Raw genomic sequence first — 16,210 nt, 5'->3', positions numbered from 1 at the left:
CGTTCTTTAGAGCTGCTTTGCTCTGCTCTGCTCTGCTTTGCTGAAATCTGCTCTGCTCTGCTTCAATCTGCTCTACTCTGCTCTGTTCTACTTAAAATTAATACTTAATATTAAATTATTATAATAATTAATATTTAATAATAAATAATTAATATTTAATATTTAATAATAATAATTAATATTTTATAATAATAATAATAATAATAAATAATAATTAATATTTAATAATAATAAATAATTAATATTTAATTGTAATAATTATTAATACTTAATAATAATAATAATAAAAATAATTAATTATTGATATTTAATAAAAAATAAAAAAAATAATAATAATTAATTATTAATATTTAATAATAATAATATTAAATTATTAATAACAATAATAATAATAATAATAATAATTAATATTTAATAATAATAATAATAGTAATTATACTAATAGTAATAATAATACTTATAACTAATAATATTAATTATAATAACAATAATTGATTTTTATAATAGCAATTAATATTAAGATAATAACCAATATTTAAAGATAATACTAATTATTAATTTTTAATAATAATAACAATTAAATAATATTTAATAATAATTATTATTAATATAATAATAATTAATATTTAACTTTAAAAATTTAATGATTATAATAATAATGCGATAATATTAGTAGTATTATTATTAATAATAATAATAATAATAATAATAATAATAATTAATATTTAATAATAATAGTAATAGTAGTAGTAATAATAATAATAATAATAATAATAATAATAATAATAATAATAATAATAATGATAATAATAAAATTTGCTCGGCTCGGCTGAAATCTGCTCTGCTCTGCGGAAATCTGCTCTGCTCTGCTTTGCTTTGCTTTGCTCTGCTGAAATCTGCTCTGCTCTGCCCAGAAGCTCAAAAGAACAGAGCCTTATACTTGTATGACGGTTTTAGAAAAAGAAGGGGGAAAAAACCGTGTGTAAGTAGAATTAATAAAATTCTCTTTATAAATTGAAAGGTTGTAGTTTCAATTGAAAAATGGGATTGATGTGATCAAATTATACACTGAATAGATTATTGAAATACTCTTTTACTCCCTTCATGTTTAATTAAGCAATATGTATTCATTGTGCACGTTTGCCACCAATGAAAAAATTTAATTGATAATATCTTTAATTATCAATAAGTAAAAAATTATAACAATTGAATATTAATAACTACTAATTAAGACAATTTTTTAACAAGTACTTACAAAACTATATTTATTCTTATGTATGAATCACACACACTAAGCAAATAGAACAGCATATAGTATCCTAATTTTTTAACCGAATATAGTATCCTAATATACAATTTGTATGCTCATTTTTATAACAAAATTACTTAATATCAATGTAAAATACATTCATATAAAAATATTTCGTTTGAATGTGCAAGAAAAAATAATAATAGTAGAAAGTGAATATTAGGTTATAAATACTCAGTACTTTTACGAAGGAAAGACAAACGGTTTCAATATTAAGGGTCTGTTCTCATACGATTATTTTCAGTTCAATTCAATTCAATTCAGTTTAGCTCTAATAAGTTCAGTTCAACCTAGCTCATAATTTCCTTTTCTTATAAAATATTCAGTTCAGTTTAATTCATCAGTTCAGCTCTAATAAGTTCAGTTCAGTTCAGTTCAACTGAGTTCAGTCAATGAGAACAGACCCTTAGTTATTAACACAAACTTTTAAATAAAACGGATGTTCAGTAAGTTACTGAACATCCATTATAAAGTGACAATAAAATGTGCAAAAGTTACACTTAAACGCACAAAAGTTACCCTGACATATATAAGTGTTATTTATGCTTCATTGATAAATTTGACAAAAGTGACACTAAATTTGACAAAAGTGACACTAAATCTGACAAAAGTGTACCCGATGTATAGTAAATTACTGAAAACCGGGTGTATACAAAAGTTTTCCAGTTATTAATTAGGAATAACTTTATACACAAACAAGTGTGAAAGCTTAAAAGGTCATAACCAAAACAGAAACGAAAGAGATGAATTATTTAGCAAATTTTTAAATCTAACATCTAATAATGACTTTATGAGGTCACGCGTTTTAAACTATACAAGTTGATATATAATTCCTTTCACGTAAAGCTAGGAGGATAGTCTATTAGAAAGATAAATATAACGTGATTGAGGGTGTCGCATGACAAGTGAATGTACGCAACTACAACGATCAAATCTTTTTCTTTTGATGTAGCTTAAAATCCAACAGTTTAATAATGGACGAATTATAAGATTTTTGAATTTAATTTTTTGATTTTAATTACAAAGAAAATTGTTAAACATATTTCCTAATTTACAAATGTTAATAATGTTAAAGAAACAAATTGCATTAAAAAAAAATTAAATTAAAAAAAAGGCATGGATTTAACCATAAAAATCAGGAAAATTAGTTAAGTCAATAATGAGATTCCTCGACTTCCATAAATGAAATCAATCAATTTTAATGATGATTGACAGTAAAATAAAAATGAAATAATAGGCTGGCGCGTGTATACTTGTTGTTACTTGTTAGTTGTAATTTTAGAATTTGACCAAAATACCCTCATGGAAAGTCTTCCCCCACCACCACCACTGTGTATTTTGTGTTTGCTTCTTTCAACACCTTCTTTTACAATTACACGCTCTTTCCTCTTTCATCTCTCTCTTAACAAACCCCAGCTTTCTCTCTCCTCCCCTTTTTCTCTATTCTTTCTCTCATTTTTCGTAACAACAATTTTTCTTTTATTTTTTGTTTGAAAGAAATCCTTTTTTTTTTAAAAAAAAAATAAATTTGGTTTTATATTTGGAGAAGAAAGATTTTGGTTAGCAAAGTTATTTTTGCTTAAAAATCAAACAATCAAATGGCAACAATAACCGCATCATTAGAGCGATCACTTCAAAACTGCTCTTTAAACCAAACCACCAGAACTCGCCGAGGTGGCGGCGGAGGTGGCGGTGGTTTAGGGCGGTCATCGTCGTCTGATTCGCCGGAAATTATTCACAATCATAAAAATGACAACCGTGGTAGACGGCGTGGTAACGATCAATCTTTGGTAGGCGCGACGACGACAACAACAACAAGAACAACACAACAACAACACTGCTCAAACGCCGCATCTTCTTCAGATGAAAATTCAACATTCGTTGAACTTAACTCCCATGTTTCTCTCCCTTACCATTGGGAACAATGCCTTGATTTGAAGGTTCGTTTTTTTTTTTTGGGTTCATCTCTATTTTTGTGGGGTTGATAGGGATACTTTTGTGTAGTTAATTTTTGTATGATTCTTCTAATGTTTTCTTGTCAATAAATACCCTTTTATTAATTACTTCTATTGATTGATTTTACTACTTGCATTCAATGTTCATTCATTAGGAATTTTTCATTTTAGATTCTTTTGTTATGAAACCCTAATTCAATATTAAAATTGAAATTACAATAGAGTTTTAGATAGGTTGTAGTTGTTATTATAATTTTATTCTTTTTTTAATTTGCATGCATTGCTCCAAAAAAAAAAAAAAAAAAAAAAAGGCTTATGAATTTTTATCTTGAAATGGCGCAAGAAACAATTGCAAATTTGGATGGCTTTTCATTTAGCTTTCTTCTATTTGGAGATAAAGTTTTAATCTTTATAAGTTTATTCACCAAATATTTCAAAAATTAAAAAATGGGTTTGTTGGGGTTGGTGGATAGAAGTCATATGTTTGTTATTTAATTTTCAGCAATGTCATACACAAATAAGCCTAATAGTATGAAATTTTTTATGTGTAATGACAGACAGGGGAGTTATATTACATAAATTGGAGTAATGGAATGAAAGCAAAGGAAGATCCAAGAACAACAGCAACAGGTTACAATGGTGATTACTACTCAGAAGGCGAGGAAGAGGATGAGGATGAGGATGAAGATGTGGACGAGGATGAAGAAGAGGAGAGCAACTGCTATGATAGTGAGAGTTCATCAACCGAATCATCTCCGTGTTCGAGTAATCGAAAAGGGAGTTTCCGATCACTCAAGAAACAACAACAACAACAACAACAACAAGAGCCAGAATTGAACCAAGAATCAGTATTAGTAGTGGCAGGTTGCAAGAGTTGCTTAATGTACTACATGGTGCCTAAACATGAAGAAGACTGCCCCAAATGTTCTGGTCAGCTTCTTCACTTTGCTGCCAATAATTCCTCCCCTTAGAATTTTAATATCAAATTAAACCGACATTATTATTATCATCATTATTATTATAAACCAACTCCATTTTTCTAAAGTCTATATAATCTTTTTTTTAGTTATAATCCTAGAAATGGAGGAGGAAAGTGTATTTTTTTTTTTTAATTTTTAGTTTGTTAATTAAGGTGAATTGATGGTAGATAGAAGAAAGAGAAGAAAGAGTTGAGAGGGGTGGATGAATGGTTGATTCTTGATTGTGACATTCTGTAGCTTTGTTCTCTTTGTTCTTTCTCTTATCTCCCATGCTCACATAAATATTATATTTTCGGTTTTCTTTTATTTTGTCTACTACTCCCTCTTTTTCTTTAATTTGTCTCATTTTATATATTTTTGCCTCCATAAATTATGCAAGATTATCTAATTAAGAAAATTATATCCATGATTTATGAGTTAGTCATTGACTATGGATTAGTTATTTAATATGTTTATGCCTTTGACATTTAATATATTGAGTGATTGAATGTCAAAAAACTACAAAGTGTTAAAACAAATGATTGATTGTGTTCTGGTACATGCATATTGGCATATTGCATATGTATACAAACATGCTTCTTGATGACTGCAATTTTTTAAATTTTATGTCATTTATTGGTCTTTCATGTTATAGTGTTCTCAATGAGCTGTACTATTTAACAAAGATGCTTAATTCTTACTCCTTTGATTATTACTTAAATACTTCATGTGAGCTACTAGAATTCAATATAATATGGACCATATATTGATCACAATACATACAGAGTACTTATGTAGTGGTCATTTAATTGTACGTTAAAACTTGTCTATACATGTATGTCAGTTTGTCAATGTCATTGAATTTGTGCCTCACAAACATTCACAATTCTCCACATAGTTTTGTAATGACATGATAAAACCCTTCAAATGAACATCACACAATTCTTCTCACATTCACAATATAATCATGCTATCTTTTACTTATAGAAGTAACTCAATTAAGTCATAAGCATTCATAAGACCATGATCAAAGCTTAATTAGTCAAATAAGAGGCCATTTTTACCAATATTGATCTTGTTTGTTGAACTGCAAGCAAATCAGCCGTCGCCACGTAGGTATAAGCAGTCCTAACCTTTACGTTTATCATGGTTGACTAGGAAAGCTTTATTTTTTTTGCCCATCTTTTTCTTCTCCCTTTTAAAAAGAATAAAAGCTAAGTTGTAACCGAAAGTATGATCATGTAGTTTGACCCTTATTCTACGGGAGGTGATATCCATACTCATCAATGTCACAACTTGAAGTTATATACGAAGAAGCATATATAATGGGGTTAACACAATCATTTACCACCTGCTCCTAGTCAGTACGCCTTGATCAACTTGTACATTAATTTTAAATCATTTAGATTGTTATCCTTTAGCAACTCTATTTTTTAATTAACCCACATTATTATTATTATCTTTCCTACTATTATTAGTTTGCCTATCTTGCCTTAATTATACTCAAGACTAATTTATTCTTATTTACTTAAAAATCTACTTCATATTTTTAAACTTTGTTTTGTTGTATTTATTAATCATTCAAAAAAAATGCAAGCCGATTCGATCCTAAAACATGTTGACATTGTATTATAAACCACTCGATATGTTATTATTCCTTCAGTTCCCTTATTTTTTTTCCACTTTTACTTCGTACACCCAAATAGAAAGACCAAAAAAGAATGAACATACAGAGCATTTGAATATTTCCTCCATTTTTTAAAAAAAAATGCATCATTTTGACTTTTTCACTATTTACATATCATGGTTGACTATATTTTTTCACCATAATAAAATAAATATTATTGTATAATATATCATTAGATTAGTCCTAATGCCTAGTTTTATATTCCGTAATATAATTTTATTACAATTTTCTAACAAGAAGTTAAATATATTAATGGTTAAAGTTATGTATCGGCAAATATATTGTAAACTGATGCATTTTAAAAAATAATGGTCCTTTAAATACTACTCATAGAATGGGAGCAGATGAGCTGTAAACAATGGTATTTGTCTGATGGTAGAATAGATTGGTATAGAGGCAAAACACCTCTAAATTGGAGCTATAATGTTACAGTAAAACAGTATATAGGAAACACTAGCAAACAAAAAAAACCAAAGAGACCTTTGTTCGTTTGGTTTCTCATTGTCATTCGTCAGGGGAATCTAAGCAGGTTTTTGCTGTTAAAATTGCCACCACCAACAACAGCAGCAGCAGGATGAAAGAGAACCTATACTGTGTTCATTTTCTCTCTTGCTTGATAGTAACATGACTTGTACTACTACTATCCATTTCGTTATGGTCCATGTTACAGTCTTTCAAATATTCCCTCTCTTATTGTTCTTTTAGCTTAGATCACGGGTATCCTGTGCGTATGTGTTTACTAGACTCTAACTAATATGGATTTGAAATAGGTTGATTTTTATAAACTGAAACGTCTCCCTTTGGATATTGTTATACGGAGTACAATACTTCCTAACACTTCTCTTTTCATACTTTAATAGTTAATATCTTTGATTATCAATATGTGAAAATTATAAATATAAATAGTATAAATCGAGATGAAAATTACAAGATTCTGCATGACAAAATTTTTTTAGCTATAATTGACCAATGTTAGTCAAAGGAAAGCAAATACAGAGTAAATAGTATAAAAGTCAAGTGTTGCAAGTGTAAAAAAACGGAGGAAGTATTTTCAAGACTTGGGGCCTGTTTTGGTTTACTGAAAACAACTGAATTGATTGAGGTTGAATTGAACTGAATAGAGCTAAAATGAATTGTTTATAAGAGAAAGAAATTAGGAATTAAAGTAAACTGAAATTAAGCTAAACCGAAAAGATCCTTAAACCCGAAAGATGTGACGCGGATATTAAAACATAAAGCTGTAGTACAATTAAGAGATAAGTTTAGATCAAGAACAATTAGTACTAATTAGATTTGCCAAATTTAATTAAGATTAAGAAAGAATATTAAGCTAGATTTGAAGATTAAAAAGGATGTGAAGGTTAAAAAAGCTAAGAAAGAGGTCCAGGTAACAGAAAATAGATGAAGGAGAGAAAGAGCAGGCTAAAAAGAGTATCTATATCAGTGGTTTTCTGATAGTCTGGAAACCCCAGAAAAGAGAATCTGCTTTTTGTGGGGGCTTTTTTGTCCTCCTTTCTGACTTCTTTTCTTTCTTCTTCTTGTTGTTGTTATACTCTTTTATCCACCCTTTTTTTTCTTTTTTTTTTTTTTAAACCAACATTCCTGTTTTATTTTTATTTTTTAATTTAGCCACATTCTTTGTTTTCATATTTCTCTCAAAACTCTCCCCTTCTCGGTAAGTTAAAACCCGTTACCCACTTGTTACAATCAAAAGACGAGTTCTTGTTCTTTTCTGTAAAGATTCTTTTCTTCACACTCTTGCTCCTTTTCACTCCCTTGGTTAAAATATGTTTACTTACTACGGAGTTCTCGTAGACCTTTTAAATATACCCGAGTACATAATATCGTATACAAGTCTTATTTATATACGCCTGAATATAAGGTCTACCTAAAGAAAAGTGCGCTCGAGGATATATACTATAAGAATTTTCAAAAGAAAATCCCCAAACACTCGTAAACAATATTTGCCTCTTTCATGGTGTACGTTTGTAAAACCATGTAAATTTGTCTCTTTAATTTCATGATGTATTCAATTCGTGTTTAGCAAGGGATTGTTTAGTTCACCTTGTTTTTGCTTATTTGATCTGATATGAACATATTTTTTCTGAAATAAGTAAAAATAAGTTGAATTAAATAAGGCTTAAATTTTAAGGCTTAACTATCAAAATATGTGCCACTCAAAATAAATAAATAAACAAAATACTAATACGTAGTATTTAATTAATAATGACATTTTATTTCTCATTTGAATTTGCTTAACTTAGCTAAACTAGCTTATTAGATTGTTTATTGATCACTGATTTAAACTAAAAGTCTATTAGAACAATTTTTATTGTTAAGGTGTAAATTGATTCCTTACTTATTTCGCTATAAAATCAATTTCAAACCGTAGTTCAAATACTAATTGGGTTTGGAATTTGTTATATACACCCGAATATACTGTACACTCATAAGTATTTTGTTCTCATTTTGATTATTGTTTTTCATTTAATCATCAAATGAAGAGAAAAAACTAACCTTGGCTTAGTTGAGTGTGTGTACGATACACCCGGGTGTATATAACGGTCTAAGACTAAAACAGAGTACTTCCGTTTTTTACTTGCAACACTTCCCTTTTTATGCTTGCATATACATTATTTCAATCGCTAATATCTTTAATTACAAATATGTAAAACTTATAAACATTTGATATTTCAATAGTATAAATCGTGACGAATTTAACAAGATTCCATAATACTATATATGCTATTATTTATAAATCATCAATGCTAGTCAAATAGAAGCAAATAAATAGTATATAAGCCAAATTGTTACAAGTATTAAAAAAAAACGAGGAAAGTATCTCACTTTTTCGGCCAAAAAAAAAAATATCATTAGAGACATTAAATTAATACGAAGGATCTTGCTAACGAACGCCCCTGAGGTGTTGGATAAACATTTAAAATATTACCTAAAGTGGTATTAATTTGCGAAAGTATGACAAAATCACGCGTCAATCGGTGTAATTAATGTTAATTTTTAATTTAATCTTTCTATTTTTAACTAGCTTATCCAACGCCCCCGGGCGTTCGTTAGCTTTTGCCTCATTACATTTATATCATTTGTAATTCTTTAAAAGGTTTTTTTAATTATCTAAATCTTAAAATCAATTAAAATGCCAATATGCTATGTTGTGCCATCTAGAAATGATGGTAGTACTTGGATCCGAGTATGTTGATGAAGATGTAATATGGATCAGCCATTTGTTTTTCCAAATGGGCCAGGCTTTGTAGTTCAGTTACTTGTCAGGAAAGAGAAACAGGCTTAATGGGTTTATACTTTCATCCGCAACTTCCAACCACAAAAATCCCACTTTACTATGGCCCAAAGCTCTCTCTAACCACTAGTATTTGCAGATCGCATACTCTTTGGGTTGAGTTGAAAGCTGAAATCATCTTTTCCAACTATTCTTAGGACATTTGGTCCATTTGGAACCATAATATTCAACGGACGCAGATAAGTTTTGCGCATTCTATCATACACTCGAATGTACCTCATACCCGAAGGCATGTAGGATGGAGGATGACACAAGTGTAAAGATTGAATCATTGAAAACCATGTATTGATTATCTTGTAGATAGAATTTAAGGTAAAATGACATTGATAAAACCCATTCTTATATTACATACTTCATATGCATAAACAATAATGTACATCACATCAATACAATAATAACAAGAAACATACAATTACAAACTACAAAGTCTACACAAAACATGAGGCAGAAATTAGAATCCTAAATATGCTAAAATCATACTGAGTGAGCCCAAAATACTTGTACCATAAAGCACAACAGCATTTCACTATCAAGAAGATGATATAGATCAGTGTCTTGCTAGTGCGATGCAGCGGCATGGGGACCATAATCAGATGCCCTAAATTGAGTAAGAGTCTCCAAGAGATGATGGGTTGCCTTGTCAAAATTGACAAATCCCATGAACCAGAACTCATGGTTGTCTATTGTTGTCATCTGAATGTATCTTTCATTATAATTCGCTCCAATAGTCGTCGGGTTGATCGTGCTTATTTGTGCCAGTGGTATCATAACCTGTCAAGTAAAAATTGCACATTTTAGTACTTATTAACCAATAAATAACAGTAACATATACGAAATTTGATCTCATGTCTTTGGTATCACCTCATTAAAACTTAACCCTTTATTCTATATATCGCGATTATATTCATAGTACCTTGTAGTAGCTCCAAGCCTCTTGGCCGGAAGGAGCAATGAAAGAAAGCGGACGATCACTGCAGAAGCCAACCCTGACATTAGACAGGTACAGGGTTCCTGCAACAGGTCCTTTGGTGGTGGAGAGGTAACAGGCAAAGGTCTTTTTGAGCTTCTCGTCGGGTTGTGTTTCAAAAATCTGCTTGAACATCGGCTCAAATCCACCCTCTGTGAGTGCCTTTGCCGTCAGATTGATCTTTCCCCAGGCTGCTTCTGATACTGACGGTCCTGTTTTCACTGCATCCATTTTTTTTTCTTACAATTGTCAGTCAAAATTTCTATAAACAAATTGACCTTTAACAATCACAAAATTCACAAAAATCATCATCTTCTGAAATAAATAGTTTTGGAAGGGTTCGGACGCTTTAGAGTTAGTTATATATACAACGGTTGCATTGGATATTTACGGGTTAAAGGAGACTTACAGTTAGACCAGATGTTACGAGCAATAGTCTCGGCCTTGTGAGTCCAAGTGTTGAAGGCATGAATAACAGGCTCAAGAGGGTTATTAGTAGGTGCTTTATCCAAAGGAGAGTATACCAAGTAAGGTTGATCATGAAAATATTGTTTCTGGTGCTCATCTGCCCTCCACAAGGCCGCTTCCTGGTTGTCTGGATGGGCTGTCGGATTAGCCGGCGGCCCCATCATGTGAGTCCCCCACTTCTTTGTATCTTCCTGATCCATCGACGTCACCACTTGCTGTGGTTGCGGTTGCGGTTGTGGCTGTTCTTCTTGGTGTGTTCCCGCCATTGGTGGTTTGTTTGATCAGTTGAACACAAATTAGGCAAGTAGATAAATGAGGTGTTATGCTTTGTTAGGTACAAATAAAATTTGTCTAAGATGATTTATTTATATACTAATTAGATATTCTAAGCAAGCAAATACAAGTTGAGTTGTTCCAAATTCCAAAATGAAGATGTCACTTCAACGCGGTGTTGTAATTCCTTTCTTGCTAAGTAAGATCACAATTTTTGGTGACTTGTTAACCATTAACTTCAAACTATGTTATAGTTTCAGATTGATAAATAATCGATTTTGTTAAAGACGTATCGATTATTTATGAATTTTGATCGGAATTTATTCTATTAAATGTCATCGTCACACCTGGCACGTGAAGTTGTACGTTAATGTTACTTTTGACACCTAGGCTCAAGAAGAACTTTCTCATGTATTTATCCTTAACTTTTATAAGTAGTATGATAAGTTTTATATAAAAAAAAAATTGCTAAAGATGTGTGAATTACACAGGTAGAAATATGAATTTAATATAGAATGTGGTGGAAATATATGGGACTCTCCAGAAATGCGGCCGAGTAGTTTGGATTAGTTTAGAAGATGACTGATGTCGACATATGTTGTTGACTAGCAATATTGCTGATTGAAACACCAAACTTTAATTTCAAATTAAAAAAATAAATAAAAATGGCAGAGATATATTTCTGGATTAGATTAGCGTGGACCGTGTACATAAGCCCATAAATATGTGAGCATGTGGACCAGGCCCATCACTTAAAATCTTAATTATAGTTTTCCACGAGGCCCAAAAAGACTACCATTTAGGGTTTTTTTTGTTGTTGGCAATTTGGTACAAGTATTCAAGAATATAGTACTCCGGTATTAAGTTATTAACAATTGTAATTCTGTATCGAGCCAATAAGGGTTGGCTATTTGGCTAAAATGGTAAGCAATGTTTAAGGAGGGTTCGAGTTAGAACCTCATCGTATGTAAAAATTCTTGATAGGAGACTCACATATTATAAGCCAAATGTGAGATATGAATATAGACCGATTAATGGAGGTACATGTGTAATAAATGGTGCATATGTGACATGATGTGTTTGGCAAAGGGTTGATCATCGTGCATGCATTTGTTGTAAGCTAACTAGCTGTTAGTTTGGCAATAAGGATAAGGACGAAATATAGAAATTTCGCCAATACTTACTTCTAAAAGTTAACGTAGGAAGGAAAGGTATGTAGTGTTAATCCTTAAAAGCAAAACTAGGATTTTACAAAAATTGCCTTCATTAATATTCTACCACAAATATAATGTTTTAAATTCTACTCATACAATATAATTAATTAATCATAACCTAAAGTGGAACATCAAAATTATGAGCTACTCTAATGTTACCCATGTTGGTCATGAATCATACCCTCCATCTCAAGGCAGATTACTTTCTTTTATATTTTTTCTTCTAAATTTCATAATTTTATACTTGTAATTTTACTTGTATAGTATGGTGCAATACCTTAATTTTGGTGCTAATGAATTGAGCAGGTTGGTATCCTGGACCGGAAACTGCACCGCCTCCACCGCCTCGGCCGGGTTTTGAGCAGGGGTATGGATCAAGGCCGCCTCCTGGGCCTGGGTATCAAGGTTACTTCAGTGATAATTACCCGCCACCAGTATCCCATGTCCACCACAGCGGCCCAACTCATTATCCATATCAGCAGCCCTATGAAGGCTATGATTACTCCTATGATTCTGGCTGTCCATCCTTCCTTAGGGCTTGGTATTATTAACATCTCTCTTCTTTTTTTTTTTTTTTTTTTTTTTTTTTTATAATTCTTGTTTAATGTTCTTTGTCCTCCTATCTAGATTATACGAAGTTAATATTTTACAACACTGTTTTTCGTTTTTTCTAATTGCACCATTTGATATAAACATACTCCGTAATATTTAGGGTCTGTTTTACTGAATTGAGCTGAATTGAAGTGATTGGAACTGAACTGTTTATAAGAGAAGGAAATTAGGAATTGAACTGAAGTAAACTGAACTGAACTGAAATTAAGCTAAAGAGAACAGACCCTTATTTATTTAGAGCTTTAATGGTATAAAAGATAAGGGATATTGAATTGGTGTGTAAATACATGCACAAAAGTAATAAGTATATAAGAAACTATGAAAGCACATCAACAAAATTGACATAGTACAATTAATATGAAATTGAATATGACCTTCATGAGCTTGTGTTATGCACACGTTCAATCATCTACAAGAAGCATTACATAATTATTTGGATAGGTGAAATAAACCATACCACTAGAACAAATGAGAAAACTAGAAATTTGTGCTTGATAAAAGTTCTTTAGTGAAAAATTGAAAGTCAAATGAAGAAAGTCTTTTTCACTTAGTCCAGTAACTTTTTCTACTTCTAGTAAAATGAAGAAAGCCTTTTTTACTTAGTCCAGTAGAGATTAACCAATCTTTACTCTAGATAAAAGGGCATGGAAAATCAATTTACTAATAATATAATGTATTTCTTTAAACGTTTAGTTAACCAAACTACCATTTAATGTTGTTGGCTTTAAGAAAACTTGTAACATTTAATTTAATTGGCCCTTTTAGCAAGGAAGTATATTAGATAGAGAATTCTTTTATGTTGGAGATTCCAAACAACTAATCAAGTGTTAGACCATATTGTAAACCAAAATCATAAATAATTCGGCTTTGCATTGAATTATTACGTATTTAATCGGCATTTTGATGATATAAAATGTATGTATATATAATGTTATACAGTATTAATACTAGTTCTTGACTTTGATGTGGATGCAGCGTTACTGCTCTTTGTTGCTGCTGCGTCCTGGAGCAGTGCTGCAGTTTTTGGTGATTTAGTGTAGTGATAATCATGCAATTAAAGTCATGTATTTTATTCATAAACTTTGTTTATTAATTACTTGACAACGATGTAATAATTTAAGATGTTAAATTGTTATAAATCACTTTATTTATTTTATTTTGAGGCACTAGCTAGCCAAGTAGCTACTGTGGCAACAGGTTGTTGAGGCCGGCTAGTATTTGTTGGAAGTTGTCCAACAGCCTTCAACTTTGTCACTAGGAGATATAATTAGTCATGAAATAGACATGAAGAAGCCATTCTTAAAATCAGTCCAATTTGACTAATGGCTATCTGCCTATCTTAAATGGCGTAGAGAATTACTTCGGACATTGTACTCCCTCCGCCCCCGAATGATAGTCACTATTTTCATTTTTGGACACCCAAAATGTTAGTCACATTTCACAATTTTAGGTCCCATACAATGACACAAAATGACCTATATACCCTCATTTTTTTTTGTTGTATTATCTAGGCCGAGCAAAACTATCCGAAAAACCGATCCGTAACCGTTCCGAAAATTAGGGTACCCGATCCCGATAATCATAACGATTCGGGTACCCGTTCCGATAATTTGTTATTGGGTATGGTTATGGGTATCATTTTAAAATTAACGGTTACCCGATCCGATAAGCATTTTTTTTTGCTTTTTTCCCTACTTAAATCTATTAATATAAATCTAAACTTTTACTTTACTTCATAATCACTTTATAATATCAATGATTAGTAATATTATTAATAATTTGGTCAAGATCATACGGTATTGTTTTTAATTAGTTGTAAATTATATCATAATAACTACATAACTAAGTTTAATTATCATTATTGGATATCTTATTGGGTACCCAATAACCGATCCGAAAATTCGGGTACCCGTATCGTTTCCAGTTATGGGTATCACTTTTAGTAATTTTGGTTATCGGGTACCCGAACCGTTAGTACTAACGGTACGGGTACTCGTCCCATGCTCACACCTAGTATTATTTGTGCTTCCCAAAATACCCTCATATTTGCCTTTGTATTTGTGCCTTAATTGAATGAGTTGTCTCCCTTTTTAATGACAATCAGTTTCTCTCTCTTCTTTTTGTATTGCACATGGTTGAGTTTTAGTTCCCATGTACTTTATTTACTTCTCCTTAATTCCCGTGATTTTCACCCAAAAGTGACTATCATTTGGAGACGGAGGGAATATGTGTTAATGTTAAACTAATTAATCGCTTAAAAAACTTCATCCCATCCATGTGAAAGGAGTTTGATTCTCGAAATAAGCCCATTGAATGAATGTGTCAACTAAATATACAATTCGTCTATTATTTTTTGTTTTATTCAAAATAAAGTTAAATTAAAAATATATAGAGAGTAAAAGAAAGTTCTTTCAAAAGATTAAAAAAAAAAAAGTACTCGTAATGATTAAAAGAAATACAAATGTAAAAAGCATGTTAGAAAATTCTTATTTTTGAATCTTACTCCGCAGTATTTTGCATGGCTTTCAATCGAAGGAAATATAAACTAACGTCTTTTTTCTTTTTCTTTTTTTTTTTAATTCATTTTCTGTTGTTTTATTTATATAGGGTAGTCGCAGTTCCTAATTTAATACTCCATATAAACATAGAGTAAAAATGGTTGCTTGATTCATGGACATAGATGTCGGCAATAGAACCCTCCATAGTTCATATAGTAGACATGTAAAAGTGTTACTAATTCAAGCACAACAGTAATCAATGAATGAGAAAATGTATTAAAAACATCAAAAACATGTTAATAAGCCGAACAATAAAATCAATAATTCATATAGTACAAGAATTGCTTGGTGCTAAAGATAATTAAGTGGATAATCAAAAAGCACGTGGTTAGGCCAAAAACGTAGAAAAGGGTAAGTTTGGTGTAAGGGGGACATCCTTTTTTTGTGTTGAATTTAATTAAATTAAATGTTATGTTCGGCTGATTCAAATTCAACCGTAGAATTCCCTATTTTCAAGGCCACGTTTTTTATATTGCTACAATTTAATTTGATTTAATGTGCCGCTCTTTTTTCAAGGGTAAAGGTAAATACAAGGTGCAGCTTGCGTGAACTAAGGAGTTGTTGAAATTCAAACTAATTCTCTTTCTAAAGTTGCGTGAGGCGTGATCTACCTCTTTACATACACAGCTCACAGTTACCTCCACAACTACAGTTATATTCACAACTATATTTTGCTGAACATGTCTTTAATCGGTAAAAGATGATAGTTTAGTATGATTATTCATCTCACCTTAAAAATATAGGAGCATGTAACTAATACCAATTACCCAAAATTAAACCCCATACACCAATTAAGACCAAATCATACACCAATTAAAGACCAAGTTCAAAAACATATATAAAAAAAAAAGTTAAAAAAAATATTTGTTTAAAAGTTGCGACTATATGACAA

At 30.8% G+C, this 16,210-nt stretch overlaps 3 protein-coding genes across 3 annotated transcripts; 2 read left to right on the top strand and 1 right to left on the bottom strand.

Moving 5' to 3' along the window:
• The first annotated feature begins 2,340 nt into the window (after positions 1-2,340).
• Positions 2,341-4,544, top strand: LOC110690483. Its single transcript, XM_021867331.1, has 2 exons — positions 2,341-3,249; positions 3,822-4,544. The coding sequence occupies exons 1-2, from the start codon at positions 2,908-2,910 to the stop codon at positions 4,233-4,235; spliced, it is 756 nt and encodes a 251-aa protein (XP_021723023.1). The 5' UTR covers positions 2,341-2,907; the 3' UTR covers positions 4,236-4,544.
• A 4,988-nt stretch (positions 4,545-9,532) lies between these two features.
• LOC110690480 (GEM-like protein 5) lies at positions 9,533-11,270 on the bottom strand. Its single transcript, XM_021867329.1, has 3 exons — positions 10,603-11,270; positions 10,140-10,414; positions 9,533-9,997 (listed from the first exon to the last, which is right to left on the bottom strand). The coding sequence occupies exons 1-3, from the start codon at positions 10,925-10,927 to the stop codon at positions 9,785-9,787; spliced, it is 813 nt and encodes a 270-aa protein (XP_021723021.1). The 5' UTR covers positions 10,928-11,270; the 3' UTR covers positions 9,533-9,784.
• An 883-nt stretch (positions 11,271-12,153) lies between these two features.
• LOC110690593 (cysteine-rich and transmembrane domain-containing protein WIH2-like) lies at positions 12,154-13,916 on the top strand. Its single transcript, XM_021867452.1, has 3 exons — positions 12,154-12,342; positions 12,455-12,689; positions 13,736-13,916. The coding sequence occupies exons 1-3, from the start codon at positions 12,288-12,290 to the stop codon at positions 13,788-13,790; spliced, it is 345 nt and encodes a 114-aa protein (XP_021723144.1). The 5' UTR covers positions 12,154-12,287; the 3' UTR covers positions 13,791-13,916.
• The last annotated feature ends 2,294 nt before the right edge of the window (positions 13,917-16,210 follow it).

This window comes from Chenopodium quinoa, unplaced genomic scaffold, assembly GCF_001683475.1.
Source record: "Chenopodium quinoa cultivar QQ74 unplaced genomic scaffold, ASM168347v1, whole genome shotgun sequence".
Lineage (NCBI taxonomy): Eukaryota > Viridiplantae > Streptophyta > Magnoliopsida > Caryophyllales > Amaranthaceae > Chenopodium > Chenopodium quinoa.
The sequence above is the reverse complement of the archived record's forward strand: the minus strand, read 5'-3'. Positions and strand labels throughout refer to the sequence as shown.

Bases quoted from the DNA above. Each gene is read 5' to 3' on its own strand.
- LOC110690483 (XM_021867331.1), top strand. From the start codon at position 2,908: ATGGCAACAATAACCGCATCATTAGAGCGATCACTTCAAAACTGCTCT. The intron at 3,250-3,821 runs GTTCGTTTTTTT...GTGTAATGACAG, and splicing joins AACAATGCCTTGATTTGAAG to ACAGGGGAGTTATATTACAT.
- LOC110690480 (XM_021867329.1), bottom strand. From the start codon at position 10,927: ATGGCGGGAACACACCAAGAAGAACAGCCACAACCGCAACCGCAACCA. The intron at 10,415-10,602 runs GTAAGTCTCCTT...AAATGGATGCAG, and splicing joins TCGTAACATCTGGTCTAACT to TGAAAACAGGACCGTCAGTA. The intron at 9,998-10,139 runs GTACTATGAATA...TTTACTTGACAG, and splicing joins AGGCTTGGAGCTACTACAAG to GTTATGATACCACTGGCACA.
- LOC110690593 (XM_021867452.1), top strand. From the start codon at position 12,288: ATGAGCTACTCTAATGTTACCCATGTTGGTCATGAATCATACCCTCCA. The intron at 12,343-12,454 runs GCAGATTACTTT...TGAATTGAGCAG, and splicing joins ATCATACCCTCCATCTCAAG to GTTGGTATCCTGGACCGGAA. The intron at 12,690-13,735 runs GTATTATTAACA...ATGTGGATGCAG, and splicing joins CCATCCTTCCTTAGGGCTTG to CGTTACTGCTCTTTGTTGCT.